A 19,108-nucleotide genomic window follows, 5' to 3' on the forward strand; every position below is an offset into this window, starting at 1 on the left:
AAGTCTTCAGATGCTAGTAAGGTTAAACGACATCTCTAGATCAGTGCACATGTGTGTACAGATTGGGTACATGTTGGCGGCTCCTTCCAGCAGCTGAGCTTAACAACAGAAACATTACGAATGCACAGCTTTCAATGAAGTTAGATGAAAACGCAACAGCCATCTTTCTTGCACACACGGCTCAGAGGCCAACAAAACTAAAAGAAGGCAGAACAAATATACATCATGCCTGGCAAGCATATGTCATGCAGATTTGTTCTGCTATTACGTAATGACTGGTTTCAGCTTTCACATGTTTGTTTTATGCACAGTGGGTGCAAAGCACTCCTACCCCACTGAGTATTCAAACTGTTTGAACGCAGATCATGTCATAGGCCCTTTGCATAAATGCAAAACTTCTGAAGTGCACATTCTTATCATTTGTCTGCTTCACATCAATGCTTTATTTACTAAGGGCTTTGAGTTGCCAAAACTTCAGACAATGCTGTCATTGCTCTGCTACATGTAACCATGTCATGTGATGTGATAACGTTAAATACTCAAAATAAAACTGTCATTCTTTTGCCCAGAAAGATCAGCAGCCAGGGCAAATAAGGCACAGTGTATTTCTAGTTAAATGTGATGAGGGCTGACAACATTGATTTGTCTACATTACATAATTCACCTACCAAATTTTTCCATACAATTCAGGTTTCTCTGGTCTGTGGTCTTTCTTTTCACCTCTGTGCAATGCTTCAGCTGCAGTTTATAGCACCTTAAGTATGAATGAGTTAAAACGAGAGACAAACAATAAGCATCAGTTGAGCTTAAGCTGAACTAAACACGCATCAAGATTAAGTCAGATTTTAAAAGCTGCACAGCTTCCTCCCCTGTGTATTTCCAGAAGTAGTCCACACAACAAGACCAGACAGGATACAGCCAGAACTGGACCATCTATAAAAGTAACAAGTCTGAACCTAAGTGGTCTGAACATCCAGACACAATTTAGCCAAACTAAGCTACCCCAGTTTATTCCCCATTTTGCTTCCCTGGAGTATAGTCACAAATACCCCCCATGAAGGTCACTTTGAAACCATTCCAGATTTTCCCAACCACAGCGCAGGCTTAAGTAGCAACCAAAAGCAGCAAGACGCAGAATCCAATGACAATCAACATGATCTCCATTTCATAGACCACAGTACCAGCCTGACAGGAGTGCCCCACATCTTTCAGCTGAAAGGCAATGTAGGGAGGAATCCTTCAAATCAGCCTTCCTATCCGTGCTCACTCCTGAGTGACAGAGCCTAATGAAAAAGCATCACTGTGGAAGCTACAACACATGAAGTCTGGAAGCTGAATTCAAACAGCTGAATTGTGCTGGCACAGGCTGCCCAGAGAGGCTGTGCATGCCCCAAACCTAAAGGTATTCAAGGCCAGTTTGAATGGGGTCCTGGGCAGCCTGGTCTAGTATTAAATAAGGAGGTTGGTGACCCTGCCTGTGGCAGGTGGTTGGAGACTCATGATCCTTGAGGTCCCTTCCAACCCAGGCCATTCTGTGATTCTGTAAAAGCTAGGAGGTGGGCAGGCAGAGACTCAGGTTATTGCTGCCTCTTGTTACACCTGCCAGAACAACTAGCAGTGGTCTTATAAGTTACTTCATATCTGGATCTTTCTCTAATAATATAACAGATAAGGAACTTAGGAGCACTTTGATGGAAATCAAGAGCAGCAAACTTTCTCTTGCCTTCACTTCTATTCAGCTTCATATAGATGAACTGGCAAATATTAGTATAATGTGATTGAAGCAATGTCTGTGATACATGAATAGTGGTTTAACACACATGCACACACACAAATAGACAAGCATAACACAATAGCAAGTGGCTCAGACAGTGGCAATAATTTCAGCTACAAAGACACAGAAGAAACAGAAAGACAATTACAGCCAAATCCTACCTCTTCTGAGTGGAATCTTTTGTACCCTGACTAGACAACAGCTGTAAGACAGGAGGTGTTTCCAAGACAGTTATCATCATCACAATGTCAACAGTTTAATTCGCATTAAGGGAAAAAGAATAAGAGAAAGTAGAAATCCCAAGAAATTGCTTGGAACCAATAATCTGCTCTTCTGAGCCTTTCAAAACCACAACTCTTCCTGACATTGACTCAGGATATAAAAATCACGAGGAACACCATGTTTACAGTTCCAATTAGCTCATTAAGGTATCATTTCTTGAGACAAAAGTAAGTCACCACTACTGAGAGCCCAGGTAAAACCTTGCAGTGTCCAGATATGGCTCAGACATCACAACCATGAAAAGAGTTTGTCTTGTTTTCAAATTGAAATGGTAAGGAATATCCAAAGCCACTGTCACACAAATCACTGCCATTGTGAGTGAATAATTGAGTCTGTCTTTGAAGAGCAAGGGACGGGGGCTTCTCTGCTTCGTGCAGTGTCTATCCTGTCAGCAAGATCCCATCAGAACCTTCTTACTCATAACCTTCCACACACTTGCTAATGTATCTGACCTTGCTTATTATGTTTGCAAAATATATGACTAGCCATAAACTGCAGCAATCCAACCACAGAGAGAAAAGAAAATAAATAAAAAGGGGGAAAAACCTTTATCTCACACTCTAATGAGCTAAACAAAACCTATACCACAGCCACATTTTACAGGCTCATTTTTCTGAAAGCTTTTTAAAATCAAAGTTCCTTCAAGCCAGGGCAGACATTCACATTACTAGGTCCACAACAATAACCATTTCCAACAGCAAAAGAGGATATGGCAAGGAAAAAAAAAAAAGAGTAGAGAAACTGAATACAATAGAGACCTTCCTCCCACACAAAATCTCTGTTAAAAAAAAGCCCTGCAGTGTTCTGCTGAACAGCAACTGAGTAGCTCTCTAAGCTCATCCAGTCACTGAATATTTAACAAAATGCACCTAGAAAGGAGTAAGCAAGCATGAGGAAGTCGTGTCCAAGATAGCGGCTAGAAAAGCTCCACATGTTGTATCTTCCCCTTCTACTGTAGGAAAGGAATTCTATAGGCTGCCATACTTACAAATGAGCAAAAATTATCACAGTTATTTCCTCCAAACCTGAAAAGATTGTTAGTAAGTATCTATGAAGAAAACAATATTTATGAAAAACTGAACACTCGATACTGTATGATTTCAGAAACTACTTTCATTTCACAGAGAACCAGGCCTGCTCCTTGATACCTTATGGTTACAAAGTATTTCTTCAAATGTTTTACCAGAGTCAGGTAGAAGTCAGGGAGCAGCACAAGTAAGTGTAGCAATACACAGATACACATAGACTTACCCTAGCTAGAAGTTTACAAATAAAGCCGAGGAACAGTGCCAAACCATGGAGTCAAAGGAAACGCCAATCTTTTCTAGCTATTTACAGGTAACTAGAACTCAAATCCATACTAATTTGAAAATAAAATCCAGAATGTTGCAATGTTCAGTGTGCTGGAAATTCATCAACTTGGTAGCAACAGCTTGATATTATAACACAAGAAAAAAAAAATGATTGGCTGTGTAAGCAAGATACAATTTAAAGGTTCTGTTTGTTTAGTTCTTGTTAAAGAACAGAAAAAAATAATACATGCAAGATGCACACTTGTGTTGTCAGACAGAACTAAACAAGAGGGACAGACACAGAGAGTGGGATGTAATAGAAGGTTCCTGTTGTGCTGCTGAGCCATAGCTGTTGGAAACAAGATCTGCTGTGCCTCGGGAGAGCAAACACTGGAGATCCAAGGTTTACTGTGATCTATTTGTTGCCAGCAGAGCTTCCCCAAGATTCCCCATCAAATTGGCAGTTACAAGAACAAAGCTCTACAGTGACCCTGGCAAGACGCAACCCCCTGCCACCCCTCCCCAGAGACAAGTTGCATCATTTGGCTGTTTAAGTCTTACATGCAAAAATCTTCCACATATCAACAGCCTACAAAATTCATTTCCTTGCTTCTTAAAAATCCTCTGTAGGTGCAGTCACAGAAAACAAATGGTAAATTGCCACAGATGTCCAAAGCATTATTAATTTACGCCCAGATTTTGCAGTTTAGTTACATGCGTCCACTGAAAAAAAGAGATGAAAAGAATCCAACTCAGAAGGTGAACTCAACACACAACTAACAGAAGTATGTTAAACATCTTGTGGATTCGGTGTTTGTCAGTACATCTCTTTGCACGTGTACATCTTACGTGCCCACACAATGCTGAGTCAATATTCATTTTTATGTATTTGCATTCCCAGACATTTCAATTTTCAGAGCACTCACAGTAGGTGCAGCCTTGACACCAATCTGACCCCAGGCACCCCCAAGAGCTGGTATCTTTTGTAGCTCTCAGCTGGCTGCCAGCCCAGAACAGACTTCCTGAGTTACAGGTTGCATGCCTCCCATTAACCTTCACTTCAGCAGCTTATATAAGCTTGTCTTAAAAATAATTATTATTTAAGTTGAAGCAGCAGTGAAAAATGCGCAGTGGAGCAAGGAGGCAGCTTTGAGAACAATGTAGGAAATAAGGCAATTCCCACATGCACCTCAAACCTTCAATCCTGTTACTGCACACTGAAAGTTACCCACCGAACCCAGATTTACTGCAAAGCTTTCATCTCTCAATTCTGGTTCCCAAGCATGTCTGTTTCTTTCACTCGCCTCTTTATGCTGTAACCTATAAAATCAAATACAGGATGTTCAGGGTATGCCCTTAAGTTTGAAAACTTGCCAGCCAAAAACGTATGTGTCCAAAGATATACATATCTTTATATCATTATATATAAAGTTCGGGAGGTTTTTTTTGTTTGTTTGTTTTTTGGTTTTTTTTTACACTTTACATAACCAGAAATTTCATTATCAGTCAGAGCATGAGATCCATGCATAAGGAAGACACTTGGAAGATGGACACAGAACCCTTTCTGCTTTCTCCCAGGTAATAAATAATCACGAACCCTCCAATCATTTGAAGCAAATAGGGGGAAAAAAAATAATAATAACAATTTTAAAAAAATTCCACAGCATCAGAGTCATAGAATCATTAAGGTTGGAAAAAACTACCCAGATAATGTAGTCCAACCATCAATCCACCACCACTGCGCCCACTAACCACATCCCTAAACACAGGATCATAAGGAGACTCAAAGACTGCAGAGCATTCCTTAGCCCTATTCTCCTTTCCCTATGTGCCTTATCCTACATGAAGAAGGAATCTGACCTGTCACATTATTCCAGAGGTCAAAAGATAGCTAACATTAACATTCAAGTCCTCTTTGGGTCAAAAACAGATACTTTTCTTCTCAAAACCAAAAACCCACCAATTCTCACCTTTGTAGACCAGTCCTCAACTAATAATTATGCATGAATATATATAGAAGGCAAATTAGTAAATGGAAGAGCAAGCGTGTATAAAAATTAACACACAACATCCTTATATTGCTCAAAAAAATCAACAGCTTGCCTCACCTGATTATGCCTTATGACATCCTATTGGCCAAAAATCACACAGCAGGAAACAACACTAATTCTGTTCTCCCACCTAAACAAGCCAAATTCAGCACATATATTTGATGAGTTGCCTGTAAACATACTCTCTGGCATTCCGTTTCTTCAGTCCTGAAAGTAAATACCTAACGTTGGTGTTGTGACGTTGCTTTAGCAAAAGCAATGACTCCAGGAACAAGATAATGCTTAGAAGCAGCACTGCTGTATTATCACTAACCACAAAGGCAAAGACCCATAACAGCCCTTAGGTACTGTCACTGTTTAAAAGATCTTAACAAGCAGAAGGAAAATAAGCGTGGGGTTGTTGTTGGTGGTTTTTTGTTTTTGTTTTTTTTGTTTGTTTTTTGTTTGTTTTTTGAGTTTGTTTTTCACAGGGGTAATAGCAAAACAAGCATTTTGACTGTTTTAAACAAACACCAGCTCCAGAACACCAGAATTCAACAAACTCAGATGACTGCAACAAGATCTCTAAACTATTCACTGTTTAAAATGTCATTTCCCAACTGCAGTTCTTTTTGGCAGAACACTCTATAGCAGCTAAAAGGACTAAAGAGTCCTCATAAAACCAATGCCTTATTGCTATAGCAGATAAGGTGCAAAAAAAATAAGTCAGGATTTGCACTCAGGGAGCTGCTGAAAATTTCAAGGCTAAGATTACACGCTTTCCAGTAGCAGGAAGGCTGCAGAGCCTTGATTCAAAAGAAATCTGGACAGGCCCTCTAGTGGGCTGACAGCGCACTGCTTGGTACCAGAGAGCAATATCCGTACACCACACCTCCCTGCAGTTCCATTCACTGCACCACTTACAGCAAGGCTGGTGAGCTTCACTTTCTGACTGGCCTGAGAGAATGAAGGCCCAAGTGCAACTAGAACACGAAGCTCCCTCTTCTAGATTGATTAGAAATATTCTGTCGGTCTGTTCTCAGCCTTTGGATGCATTCTCATTGCTTCTGAAAAAATAGATGTGTTTGTTTTTACCATGCAGGTCATTGGTAATGCTTTCATGCAGACTTAAAGATGCCAGGTCAAGGGAGGTCTGCAGGAGCACAAACTCAGATGCACATTTAGAATAAGGATTCCAGACATTATTCAGAAAATGATAAGAGGTCTGAAATATGCTGTTCTTCTGAGACTTTTTAGCCACAGGCAGTTTTGAATAGGAAGCAGATACATCATTTTAACTGCATTCTTAATGTAGCTCCTTCTGGGTATAAGACTTTGGAATTCTTTATATGAGCTCAAATAGAGCACCATTCCACATGATGTCAAGTGAAAAATAACCTAGAAAACATATTCCAAATACATAGACAATAAAACAGGGCAGCTTAACAGGACCTATTAATGAGGTCTCAGAGTTTCAAAATAAGGGGTTTTCTTTTAAACAAGTTGATGATTCACCTTTAAATCTTTAAAAGTCTTTTCCTGCTGTATTTAGGCTCTATATTTTTCCAAATTCCCTATTTTGGAACCTTCAGCATTACAAGTGACAACTTAACTCTCTTATTTATATCTTCTGTGATAGCTTCTCTTTCAGCTGCTACATACAAAGTGTCTACCAATTGGAAAAGGACCACAAATTAAATTAGACATTATTAAGCAGACATGCAAAAAGTCAATCATTCTTCAGAATCAAATACATGGCACTGGTTCTCCTTGTACCATAAAGCAGCATGTTGGAAAAGAAACAAACCATTTTGCAGAACAGTCACCTGAAAAGAGAAATGCTTGCACTTGGAGTCCAAAGTCAGAAGAATGCATCTGGTCTGTCCTTCACCTAAGAAACAGTAACAGTGCTGCCATAATGGAAATGCACGCCTTGAAAGTCACTTGATATGTGCATTCATGCAGCAAATAATGAATAAACTAGAGACACTACCAAGCGCATATCTTATCATCAGAGACCTGATCAAAAAGCAAGCAGTCTCTTTTAATCTTTTTGGACCACTGACAAGGACCATTGCACAGAGCAGTACAACAGCAATTATTTTGAAGGAGTGTTAGTGGTTCTATATAGCTCTAGTTGTGTACATCATTAGGAATCAGTAAAGAGTAGGAGCTACCTGGAAGGATTCTGAGTTATTTTAAATTAAGTTTGCGTTCAACAGAAAAGAATCCAAAAGAGACCTCTGTGATTAAAAAGAATTGGATCTGAACAGGATAAGTTAAGAGTGATGATGAACAACACAACACACTATGAAAAAAAATGCTCCTAAGTTCCTTGGGTCAAGTAATTCCTATCTCAGGAATTAACTTCTTGAAACTGACCTACCTCATGACAGATATAGCAGAAGAGAGTTAACCAGACTCTAAGGAGATAGGAAGGAAGGACTGGAATCAGAACATTCAACACAGTTGCTGAATGAGATAGAATATAACATATTAAAAGAGAAAAATGTATTTGAGTGATTTCAGAAGCAGTTGAAAGTATTTATAAGGACATAGCAGGGAAGAAATAGATTAAAAGGTTTTTTTTAAAAAAGGTTTTTTGTGTGTTTTGTTTTAAGCTACTGTGAAAAATGTTGGCAATTGAGTGAAAGAAAAACAAAGCAAGTCTTTCAAAAAAGGGTGGTCAACATAATAGAGACTACTTAATATGAAAGGAGAAAATGTTTAGGAAACGATCCTTCTTGTCTGATAGGTAAGTTGGTAGCTTGCTTAGACTTGCTTTGAAAGTATTAATCGACAGCACCCGCTACAACTCTCACTGCTCCTGCAGATGGTTGTAGTTACCATCACATTGAACCATTTCAGTGTCCTATGGTTGTGCAGGCGAGCACTGCTCACCTGGCACATAAAGATCCAAGAGCCATTTTAAAATGGCAACATCTGCAAATTTATAGGTGAACATTTTAATGTTAAAAGTAATATTTTACGTAGCATTCTCAATAGTATTTCATCTTTATTTCACCTCTTAATTTCTACCTTTGTGTATATTTTATAATTTGCATAGTACACTACAGTAGTAAAAGTAACACATACTCTAAAATAGTAAGTACACTTCGAGTGAGGGTGCTTGAGCAAAAAGTTTTGCTGTTTTGTGGGGTTTTTTTTCTTCCTGATAGGGATTTGTTGATCAAGGTCATTTGGAGAACACTGGTTTATGCAACTTCATCAGCAGCAAACTGGAGCAGCATTTCCTCTTTTGTTCGGATGCAGTAAAAATAACGAAGGGAGAATGACACACAGGGAGAAGCATTCAATTGGGCTGCATTTTTGGTTACTTAGAGAACTGCAAGTTTATCCATAAGCAATTAGTGATTTTTTTTAGCAAGTTAAGTGCTTAGCTCACACTACATCTGGCAGTTGAGCAACCTTTGGAAGTCCCATAAGGTTCTGATTTGTGTCTGGACGCTGCCAAAGGCCATTCAAAACCTTATTCCAAATAATTTAAGACTCAGGTCCATTGACTTCCAAAGAGATTTAAAATTCTAAATACAGCAATAACTTAGAGCACTACACCACTCAGCCAGTTCTGATGCAGACGTCAAGTCAGCCTATTTAAACCCCTTTCAAACATTTACCAAACAAGTACTACCACTGGTGGTCAACCAGCAGAATTCCATCCTCCTCATCTTAAAACCACCTACTAGAATATTCCCTTCATTTCTGCAATGACCGTGGATAAATAAATGAAACACTGATATTTCGAAAACCTCAGGGAAGTTTCACTTTGTGGATATACATTATTAAGGAATAATGAAGCCAGGCAAACCACACTGACAAGGCCTTCTTAAAAAAAAAAAGCTGTCCTGACTAATGTCATTTCTTCCACCATTTCTATTCCATTGAGAATGACACTAAGCGCTTTTATCAAGATCCATGCATTTGGAGAGAAATTCCTTCACTCCACCTAAAATGTTTCCAAGCTGTACATTGCATTGACTCCAGCTGGAAAATTTTCAGTATTCATCCTTTGAAAAAAAATCAGCATTCAGAGCTGATTTCAAATAGCTGAGAGGGCAGGCAGAGTAACGCAGGTTTATAAACATGGCATTTCCCTCATATACTTTGATGTCAAACAGTGAATGCCATGAAACAGAACGATTAACCAATTTGTTTTTCCAGTCATGCATCGCATCTCTTCGAGTCCTACCACCAAGAATTCATAGCACACTGTAATTAAAACAGGCACTTCTCTCACAGAGCAAGGACATCACTGTGTGACTATTTCATTATTTACAAGACCAACTTAATACCACACTTCATCACACAGTGACTAAGGAGGCTAAGCAGTCCTTGAACCAGTACCCACAGCTACAGAATCCAGTAATAACAACATGTCTGTGGCCCCTCTGCAGGTTTTTAATGAACTGGTTATATTCTGACAGACCAATAAGCTCTTAAATCTCCAACACAACTCTAGGAAAACTGTTTCCATCTGCTCTTCATTTCCTTACCTGCCAGCCTGCACAAGCTAAAACAAATGTAGCAAATCTAACTCTGGCAGTTCTTTTTGTTTTATAAAATAATTTAATCCCCTTTGATCATCTTAACTCTCACATCTCAGTATAGAATAAACTGCATATACTGTTCACACATGAAAACAGCAGAATAGTTTCAGATGACTTACCTTTCTCTTCTACCTTTGTATTTCACAACAGAGCAACAATGCAAATGCGTTTAAATGGTCTTCATCAGATCAACCATCACTTTACACATGGATGTCATTAGTACATAGCCTTCCTAATCTACTCCTAGGAAAGAATCTGACCCAACAGTCTTCTGCATGTGGCAATCTTTCACATTTTCTATTCCCAGGAAGGTACAGGCGAACGCAGCCAACAAAATAATTTCATCTTATGATAACACTCTTCAAACTAATGAGGTCTCTTTTTTCTTATCTCTTCTAAACACTTTTCAAGTTTGACCACAGAAGCAATGAACTCTAAACCTGCTCAGTTTGTTTCTTTTCTGAATGCGTTGTTTTATTCTTTTTAAGCATCCTGCTACAGAAGAACAAGAGCAGCACTAGAAGGTACGCTCAGTCTTGAAGTATAAAAAGATCAGCACAGCTGTGCAAAGGAAGAAAGGCTCTGATAGATCTTTAGATCCTCAGCTAAGACAAGTAACCAGGGAATAGTTCATACCTATGACTCTCTTCATGCCTTTTAGGCAGACACTTGATCAGGATTATCTTCTCCCTCTCCTTCATTCCTGCATTCAGTTAATACTAGTAAGGTAACAGTTTGCGTGTAGTGTAGACTGTTCACAGATCTGCTGCCACATCTGGCTGCTTTTTACACATCCTACCTGTCTGTGCCACCAAGTGAGTCCAACCACTCCAAACTGCTCCAATCTTTTCATGTGAGAAAAACTGAGTGTCTATCTTCTTGGGCTCAGCAAGAAATACCTCTTCGCTCACCAGCTGCCCATGTTTGTTGCTACCCCAGACATAAAGGTGTCCTTCACCTGCAGTTGATAAAGAAGTAAAATAAGCTGAAAGCAACACACACAGAACAACAACAGATACATTATTTATCTCAGCTCAGTGATTTTGAGGAAAGGACAGTGTCTCTACCACACATACACATGCTATAATTAGAATATGAGAAATAGTTTCCCAGAGTCTTAACAACAAAATGTGTTTTCTGAGGGCTACGCTGACTTCCTGAGGCAACCAGAGTTTTGGAGTCAAACCATTCAGACCTCATTTCTACTCTGAGTTTATCAAAGATGACCAAAAAGCCTGTACAGTAAAAGCAAAGTTTTATAAGTGAACTAAGTAAAGTAGTAAACACCTTAGAGAAAAAGCTTGAAGTATCCTGCAATCACCACTCTGTCTTTGCAGCTTTTACCTCCACCCCAAAGCTTAGAGACAGCCCAGTAAATAACCTTCTAAAGAACAGCAAATAATACTGCTCCCCTCTAGCACTTGAGAAGTTTGAACAGGCTCCCAGCTCCACCTGTAACCATGCTGCTGACTTCAACGTGAGCATATTCAGTAAATCCTCAAAAGCAGGGATGGCCTGATGTTCCCTACCTCACCCTGCTCAGTCACTTCCTAAAGGAACATGACACACAGCCAAGACCAGGTGCGTAAAGCAGGTACTACCCATCACAAAACAAAGCCAAAATATTATCATATCTGAAAGCACCACTACACAACTACTGAGAGACTTCTGTAAGTAATTACTTGTCTTCCCCCACTCCCTTTGCAGAAGAAGCATTTGTGCAAGTACACACTCCAGGATTCCACCCACAGGGATAATTATATTTACAGAAACATGCATTTGCTTCATGTGGTTCTCCAATATGAGTTGGAGTTGCTCGCAGCCTAACGACCAATTGACAGTAACGAGGTAAGTGTTCAGATGAGTCCTTCTGCAGACACTACTTATCATTAACCCGATCTTTTCAACACAAGATGATTCAGCTCAAATTCTAGATCTCTGTGTTAAAAAACATAACCCATAACAAGCAGAACATGAGCTGTGTCAGGGCTCCTGAAGTCAGCTCATTCTGCACAAGCAAGAGAAGTCCTGCACACACAAAGTACAAGATCACAGGCCAAGGAAGTTTGGAAACTGAAATCTGTAGCACAAAGTTTTGTTCAGCTCCCTCTGCCCCCTTTATTAATTGATTTTAAAGAAGAAAAAATGTTTGCAACAATACACTTCAACCCCTTGTACCAAAAGCCTCCCAGTGACTGGTGTTTGGTGTCCCACCAGCAGGTGGCCTGTGGGACAGAGCTCAAGAAAACTGCATTGCTCAGCAAGAAATCCCTAGAAAAAAAACCCCAGTGATGCTCACTTACTAAATACTACACCTGACAGGCACTTAAATAAGCATCCTTAGAAGCTAAAGCAGGAGGAAGGGCAGCAATACCAGCACATCATTACAAGCTTTGACACCTACTGTGTTAGATGTGGTTGCCCTGTTGCCAAATAGATTGCTCTCAAAAAAAAAAAAAAGAAAGAAAGAAAAAGCATGAAACAATGATTTGCTCACTTTAAACACACAAAGTGCTAATTAGCTAAGGCAGATTCTATTTGTCCTGCCAGTTCCTCACTAATCACATACAGACTTCTCATCTCAGAACTCAATGTAATTCACATCTAATGTTTCCCCGTACAACTCCGTCTCTCTGCATAAGCGAGCTCTGCAGCGCTCCATTTGATGATGGCAGAGGTACCAGATGGCTGCATGTTTGCTAAGAACTCCTTCCGAAGTTTGGTAAAGATTTGTTTTCATACGGTTCAATATACTTCCCACATTCCAGAACCATAAGTTTACAGATGAAAAGCTATTCTCTTTCCCCATTTCTTTGTCTGCCAAGAAATAAAAGTAAAAATAAAAACAAATAACTTCTCTTACACTTTGCACTACCAGATACATAACACCCAATACAGGAGCGCTGCCTAAAGCACAAATGGCCCAAATTATGCAAGTGCTTAAGAGACAAAGCCATTTCCCCACTGCTTTTATTACACTTGGAGCTCTTACACCACCTCACACAGATGTATGTGCATGCTGTTACTGCAGAGCCAACAAAGACCTCGTGCCCACGCAAAGCCCATCTGACCTTCTGAGCTGCAGGAGGACAGTCACAGCAGCCTTTCACAACATAGCCCCCTAACATTCCTTCCCATTGGCAAAGGGTTGCACTCAGGCCAGGGCCCATGTATCCAGTCACCTGACGCAGCACCGCTGTTGCAGAGAACTATGCAAACAAGTGCTTTCATAAATCCCTGCAGAGTTTCTAACCACTAAGAGCCCAGACCCTTGCTTATTTCTAAGGGCTGTGTCATACCTGACCCCATTAATAAAATACATAGAACTCTGAAAATTTAACAAGTGAAACCAGATCTTAAGATGGAAGTCCCAGGATGCAAAACCACTACAGAATGGCTAACCGGCACTATGCCACAACACACTAATCAAGCCAAAGCTGACAGGCACTTCCAAAGCACACAACCCCCTTGTAAGTTGAGACAAGGACTTCTATGCCTGCACCTAAGGCCTACCTGTAAGAGACACACAATGGTAGGAGCCTGCAGCAACTCTCTTCACATCTTCCAGGCCTAGGGAAAATTTAGTCTCATAAAATTGTACAGAAGATGTCATTTTGTGCACAGACATGTAACAGTTATACCAAGGTATGATTGTTTGATAACAGTGAATTTTATAATGAAAACCTCTTCCAGGTCACAGATGCTAAAAGACTCAGTATCATTTTTCCCTGTGGATTATGAACTTGTACACTCATTATTTCAGATGCTCCATATTTATGATACCAAGCAGCTTTATAAACAGAAACATTACATATCACTGCAAAACATATTTCAGCTCTATCGCCTTGACAAAGTCAGACTCCAGAATTACCTTTTATTTCACAGGGTTCCTTTGCAGTCCAGAACAGAGGGAGAGTTTTCCCCTGGTGCGCACGCTTTGCCCGAGATGCCATGCCAGTTCCCCACTGAAACACCAAACCACTCTCTTCCCAGAGTGAACACACAGAGATTAAAACACAATAACCACCAATAAAATAACTTAAGTGAATAATTAATTAGTTTTAAAGGCACATTCACTGGTTCAAATTGTGCTTTGCATGCTCTTTGTGCCAAAACCAGACTTTACCAGGGTTATCCTTCTAGGCAACAACTATAGTCTCATTGCACAAGTGCAAATAGAAGCTAAAATTCACCCTTATTTTCTTTGCTCCCCAACTAAGCCATTAAAACACCAGGCATTAAAAGTACTCTTCATTTGTTCCAGAAATGAGAAAACAAAGATAACATATTCACCTGTAGCAGCAAGGGCATGTCTCAGTCCTGCAGCAATACTCACTACTTTCTCTTTGAGGGACTGCTCAAATAGAGGGGAAAAAAAAGAGAAAATGCTTTTCATATTTTTGCCTCTTAAAGCAGAGTATACTGAACACATTTGTGGGACACGGGGAAAACAGCTCCCAATTCCAGCCTGCATGTTATAATGCACACCAACATATTATTGTTTATTTTTAGAAGACCTTCCTTCTAATTTTTGTCAGCCATGCTTCCCTTCCATCCAAGCACTGAACAGGACACAAAGCAAAAGAGAAAATATTTCAGATGAATGAATGGTCCTCGCTGTCACTGCCACTGTTTTCAAGGCACCGCACTGGAATGACGTTCCATACCCTTGACGTTTCCAAGGAGCATCAGCTGAGGTAACCCCTACTTGCTAGAGGACCACCAGCTGTGCCTCCTTCCCTACATTACCCAGGCTGCCACAAAAAAACACAACAGAGCAGTGGATGGCACAGACCACGAGGCTACAATTCCTGCCTAGGGGTCCTTTCAGCTCTCACCTTATCATTTGCATCACATGGGAGAGTTTATCAGGTTGTAAAAGCTTTCTTCAAATAAGAAGCTACAGCGTAAATTAGGGATTAATTAGAATTCCCCTGAGAAATTTATTTACACTGTTAGGCTTACAGCCAACACTAAAGAAGCTTTTTTTGGTATGGAAGTCTCAGTTCTCACTACTTAAAGCATTTGAAAGCAAACAGTTTGAGGCTGCATTCAGAGCTCCCTACCTACAGTGGTGCATCTCCTTTCTGGGTCAAGGACCATCACTGGTTGTCTACTCTGTAAATTTACTTCATCAGATGGACTCCTTTAAAAAAGTTGAAGAGCCAGCCTTCAAAGCTCACTGAGATCACCAGACCCTTCTCATTGCTGTAAGCAACGCAATGCACAGAGCTATAGAGCAGTTCCTTCTAGATCTTTACCTCGATCTTTTGTGGAATCGAGCATGGACCTGAAATTTGAGGAACTCCTAGTTGCCCAAAAGCGTTAGACCCACAGGACAGAACAAGGCCAGCTCCTGCAAATGAAAGCATTAGAGAGTGATCACTGCATCTCTGAGCAAAAGCCAAGTATTGTAAAATTACATCAGGCAAAAACATAGTGAAATAATTGGAAAAATAAAGGCCTAACATCTCCCCTTTTCAGGTCTCCAAAGCCACAGCCTTCTGATTTTACACATAATGTTCAATTAAGGTCTGAAACTCACAAGGAACGCAACAGCAATGAGAACTCTCAGCGTGTTCTCCACATCCCCATATTCCCCCAACTCCTGCAAAGACAGACTCACCTCCTAGTATGATTGTAAAATCCCAACCACAGGCCACTTCTTGCACACAGAAGCCAGACAGGGCAGTGCACAGGGTAAAACGCAGCACATCTTCCGTGTGATTCAAACCCAACTGTCCCTCTTTGTTACAGCCACATACAAAGAGCTCTCCAGCACCTGGAATAATTAAATAAAATCACACTCAGTTCACAAAGAAGCACATATGCAATGAGATTCTGTGACAAGACAGTGATTATGTGTCATTTAACAAACTGAACTGCACAGAGACAGCTATTTCTGATGCACCAGAAACATGTTTGAGAAAGCACGGCTGTCATAAAAAAAGCATCGGCTCACATAGCAAAACAAGAACCTGTTTTCAGAAGGATTTCACACCATTCACACTTGCCCGTATCCCTTTATTCCCATAATTAACTATGGTGTATAGCAGAACCTTTTGAAGACCAGATGCTATTTTCTGCTCCTTACCTTAAAACTTCTCCAGATTGAATAACATTCCATTTGACTACTTCCCTCCTCATCCTCAACAGAGGAGGAGCAACAGTTTTGTATTAAAAGCGATTATGTCATATGGGTTTAGAAATTATCCTCACAAAGTAATTAAACAGCCACAGAAGATGAGCAAAGGAATTTCTCCAAAATATCAGGTTGATAGGGACGGGGGAATACGCTTTACAACTAAGAATCGATACTTGCTCATACACAGAAGCTACACATAGGTGGCAGCACTGCACCAGAAAGGAAAGACTTGTAGCAGCTCAAGTCACACAGCCCTTGCAAGAGCAATGTTTTTACCAGTGATAAGGGCAGAATGTCCCCCTCCTCCGGTGATGCTCTTGATGTCTTGACATTTGCAGGAAACATCTTCCAGTGACTGAGGTACCAGCACATCCTCTTTATGACCAAGGCCAAGCTGCCCGTAGCTGTTTGCACCCTTCAAATGCACACAGACAAATAACACATTAAAAAAGGAAGTTAATGAGAAGAGATGTGCATAGCTCTCCCCCTACAAGCCAGCAGCTTCACCAGGGACATGGCACGGGTTAACCTGACACAATCTGCTCCCAGAAATCCCCCAAAGGGCAACCTTCAACCTTCACTCTTACAGCCGTTACATGGCGCCCAGAACTACAGAGCAGGGCCATGCCAGAGCTGCTGCCACTAAGGCCAAACATGCAGCCCCAGCATCTTCATTCCACACAGGAACGTGCTCGTTAAGACTAAATACAGGCTAACACCTGGCAGGGCTGAATGCCTCCTTACCAACAACGAGGGCCACCTGTTTAACACTAACAGTGTTACTCATGCTAATGCCTTCCAGCAGAACGCACCAAAATAAGGTGAGAACGACAAGCTGTGTCGTTCTGGAACCTAAAGCAACAAAGCAGAAGCACTTACCCATCATTAACTAATTCTTCTACCTTACAGAGGGCAAAACACGAAGGTACCTGCCTGCTTTTACACACGCAGCACGGCAGGAACGCACCGGGGAGCTTCTCAGCCACTTGATGGTCTCCGAGATGACCACAGCCAAGCAGCACCCCGCACTGCCGCAGCTGGAGGCCGCCCCGTGGGAGCTAACCCACCTCACCTGCTGCCCCGAGTTCCTCGAAGGGTTTTTGCTCGGCAGCTCGGACCTCACGCAGGAGCACGGGCTGGCGTGGCAGGCACCTAACGCTCTTCACAAGGTCCGACACGTGCAGACCGCACGCCTTCAGGACAAGGCTCCGAACAGCAGCGGCCGCCCGCAGCTCCCCCCTCCGAAGCAGCCAACAAGAGGGCGGCGAGACACCCGGGCACCGGCTGTCACAGCCCGTCGCTCACGTTTCCCACCGCTCACAGAAGACTCGGCTCTGCAGCCCGTCCGAGGGCCGTGCTGGCCAGCAGAGCGCAGCGCAGCCGGAGGAGCCTCGCAGCGCCCACCCCCGCCCTCATTCCTTCGCCATCTCTCGGCCGCAAGGCGGGCCATGTCCCCGCGCAGCCCACGCGCCCACCTACCCACGCTCGCAGCTCCGCCTCCATGCGGCTCGTGCCCCTCCCGACCCGTCCGCGGCCGAGGAGGAAGAGGCGGGCCGGGGAGGGCCCTACATCAGCGGGAGCGGCCGCCTAGAGGCGGGCGGAGCGACGGTGCACGGAGTCGTGCTGCTGCACGTGGAGCGGCGCGGTGCCGGTCTGGCCGAGTGATGCTCACAAAGCAACCTGCCCGCACCCAGAATGCACGGCCGGCTGAGCACTAACACCTGCGGAAAGGCGACGGAGCCTTTATAAGGGAGAAAACTAATCGCTGCTCGCAGAAACACGTGCAGTTCGCGAGGGAATGAAGCCGCGGGTGCAGAAAGCCCGCACCGCAGTATAGAACACACAAGCTCAGTCGGAGTGGGCTGTGTTTATTGCTGAAGTGACGAAGGAAAGGTTTACCTGCTTCTACCAATTACCAGCAGGACGGTACAGGTTTATTTCATTGACACTTAAAGCCTTCACGACAGTATAAACATGCATATAATGAATGCTCTACCCAGCCAGGAGGGGTGGAAACAGAAGGTATGTGTGGTTAATAGTGTAAAAATGCACCTTTGCAACTGGATTCTCTGGTAAGAACCACATACAGAGAAGCAGGGTGCTATTAAATATACCCTACGCTTCAGAAATCTTCCATTTATTACACCCTCAACACACATAAATTAACTTCATATATTTGTGTCCTGGTACCCGGGGGTGTAATCATTTGAGTTCTAAACCTAAATACTTAAACATTAAATATTTCTATAATAGCACAGACTCAGAAGCACCGATTACTATAGTCCTATAGCTTCTATGCTATGAAGTCTACACTATTGTGAAATTAGCAGCACAGACCACTAGCATCAGAAAGACATTTCCCTGTGCCAAATTATTCTACAGCTGCCTCATAAGCCACTCGCTGAAGCATCTGATCCGAGCCCTGACCACAGTTTTGCTCCAGCCTAGTGATTTCTCTATTTCTTTGCTCACTTCTCTAAGGCAGCTCCAGGACTTGTTTATCCTCAGGGAATGGAGGTGAAGGAAATACATTCTGTAGGGGACTTTAAACAGAAAAATAAGTTAAAGTGAGTTAAGGTGATTATCTTTATGGGCTATCCACTCTTCCATTAGTAAAGGAAAGTTCTGCATACAAGACGTTACATGCCTAGAAAGAGACAAGTGGGGAAAAGAAAAGAGTTGCTGAGCACACAACACAGATGATGGGAACGTTAAACTTCCAGCTGCTTGCCCATCTTGCTGAGGGCATCGCTGACAATGTCCAGCTCATGACGGAGCTCGTTCACCACGCTGGCAATGCTCTTGGTGTCTTTCAGGATCTGCACGCTTTGAGTATATGGATTGTACTTCACACCAAATGGACGTTTGATGGTTTTTGCAAACTCTCTATTAAAGAAAAAAAGAGAGGAAGTTTAACCAGAAGACAAACATATCCTCCGTGTACAGTCAGTATCAGTAATGACTTTTCTAAACCGCTTACTTTCTTAGTGATCATTGTAATTACTACAAAGTTCATC

General features: G+C 41.8%; 1 protein-coding gene across 4 annotated transcripts in view; it reads right to left on the bottom strand.

Annotated features, from left to right (window-relative positions):
* TPH1 (tryptophan hydroxylase 1) overlaps nucleotides 1–19,108 on the bottom strand; it is a 145,552-nt gene that overhangs the window by 108,380 nt on the left and 18,064 nt on the right. For 2 of the 4 annotated variants that reach the window (XM_085548644.1, XM_085548645.1), the window contains exon 11: nucleotides 17,944–18,977. In XM_085548644.1, coding sequence (XP_085404770.1) covers nucleotides 18,803–18,977 — 175 coding nt within the window. In that variant the 3' untranslated portion in view covers nucleotides 17,944–18,802. Of the gene's footprint in view, nucleotides 1–10,745; nucleotides 10,905–13,459; nucleotides 13,517–13,817; nucleotides 13,932–14,239; nucleotides 14,301–15,207; nucleotides 15,303–15,572; nucleotides 15,729–16,367; nucleotides 16,507–17,570; nucleotides 17,673–17,943; nucleotides 18,978–19,108 lie in introns of those variants that run through there. The other 2 variants (XM_015864176.2, XM_085548646.1) reach the window with 2 other exon arrangements.

The sequence above is a fragment of the Coturnix japonica genome, chromosome 5, assembly GCF_054131305.1.
Source record: "Coturnix japonica strain WE chromosome 5, WE-NBRP24, whole genome shotgun sequence".
NCBI lineage: Eukaryota > Metazoa > Chordata > Aves > Galliformes > Phasianidae > Coturnix > Coturnix japonica.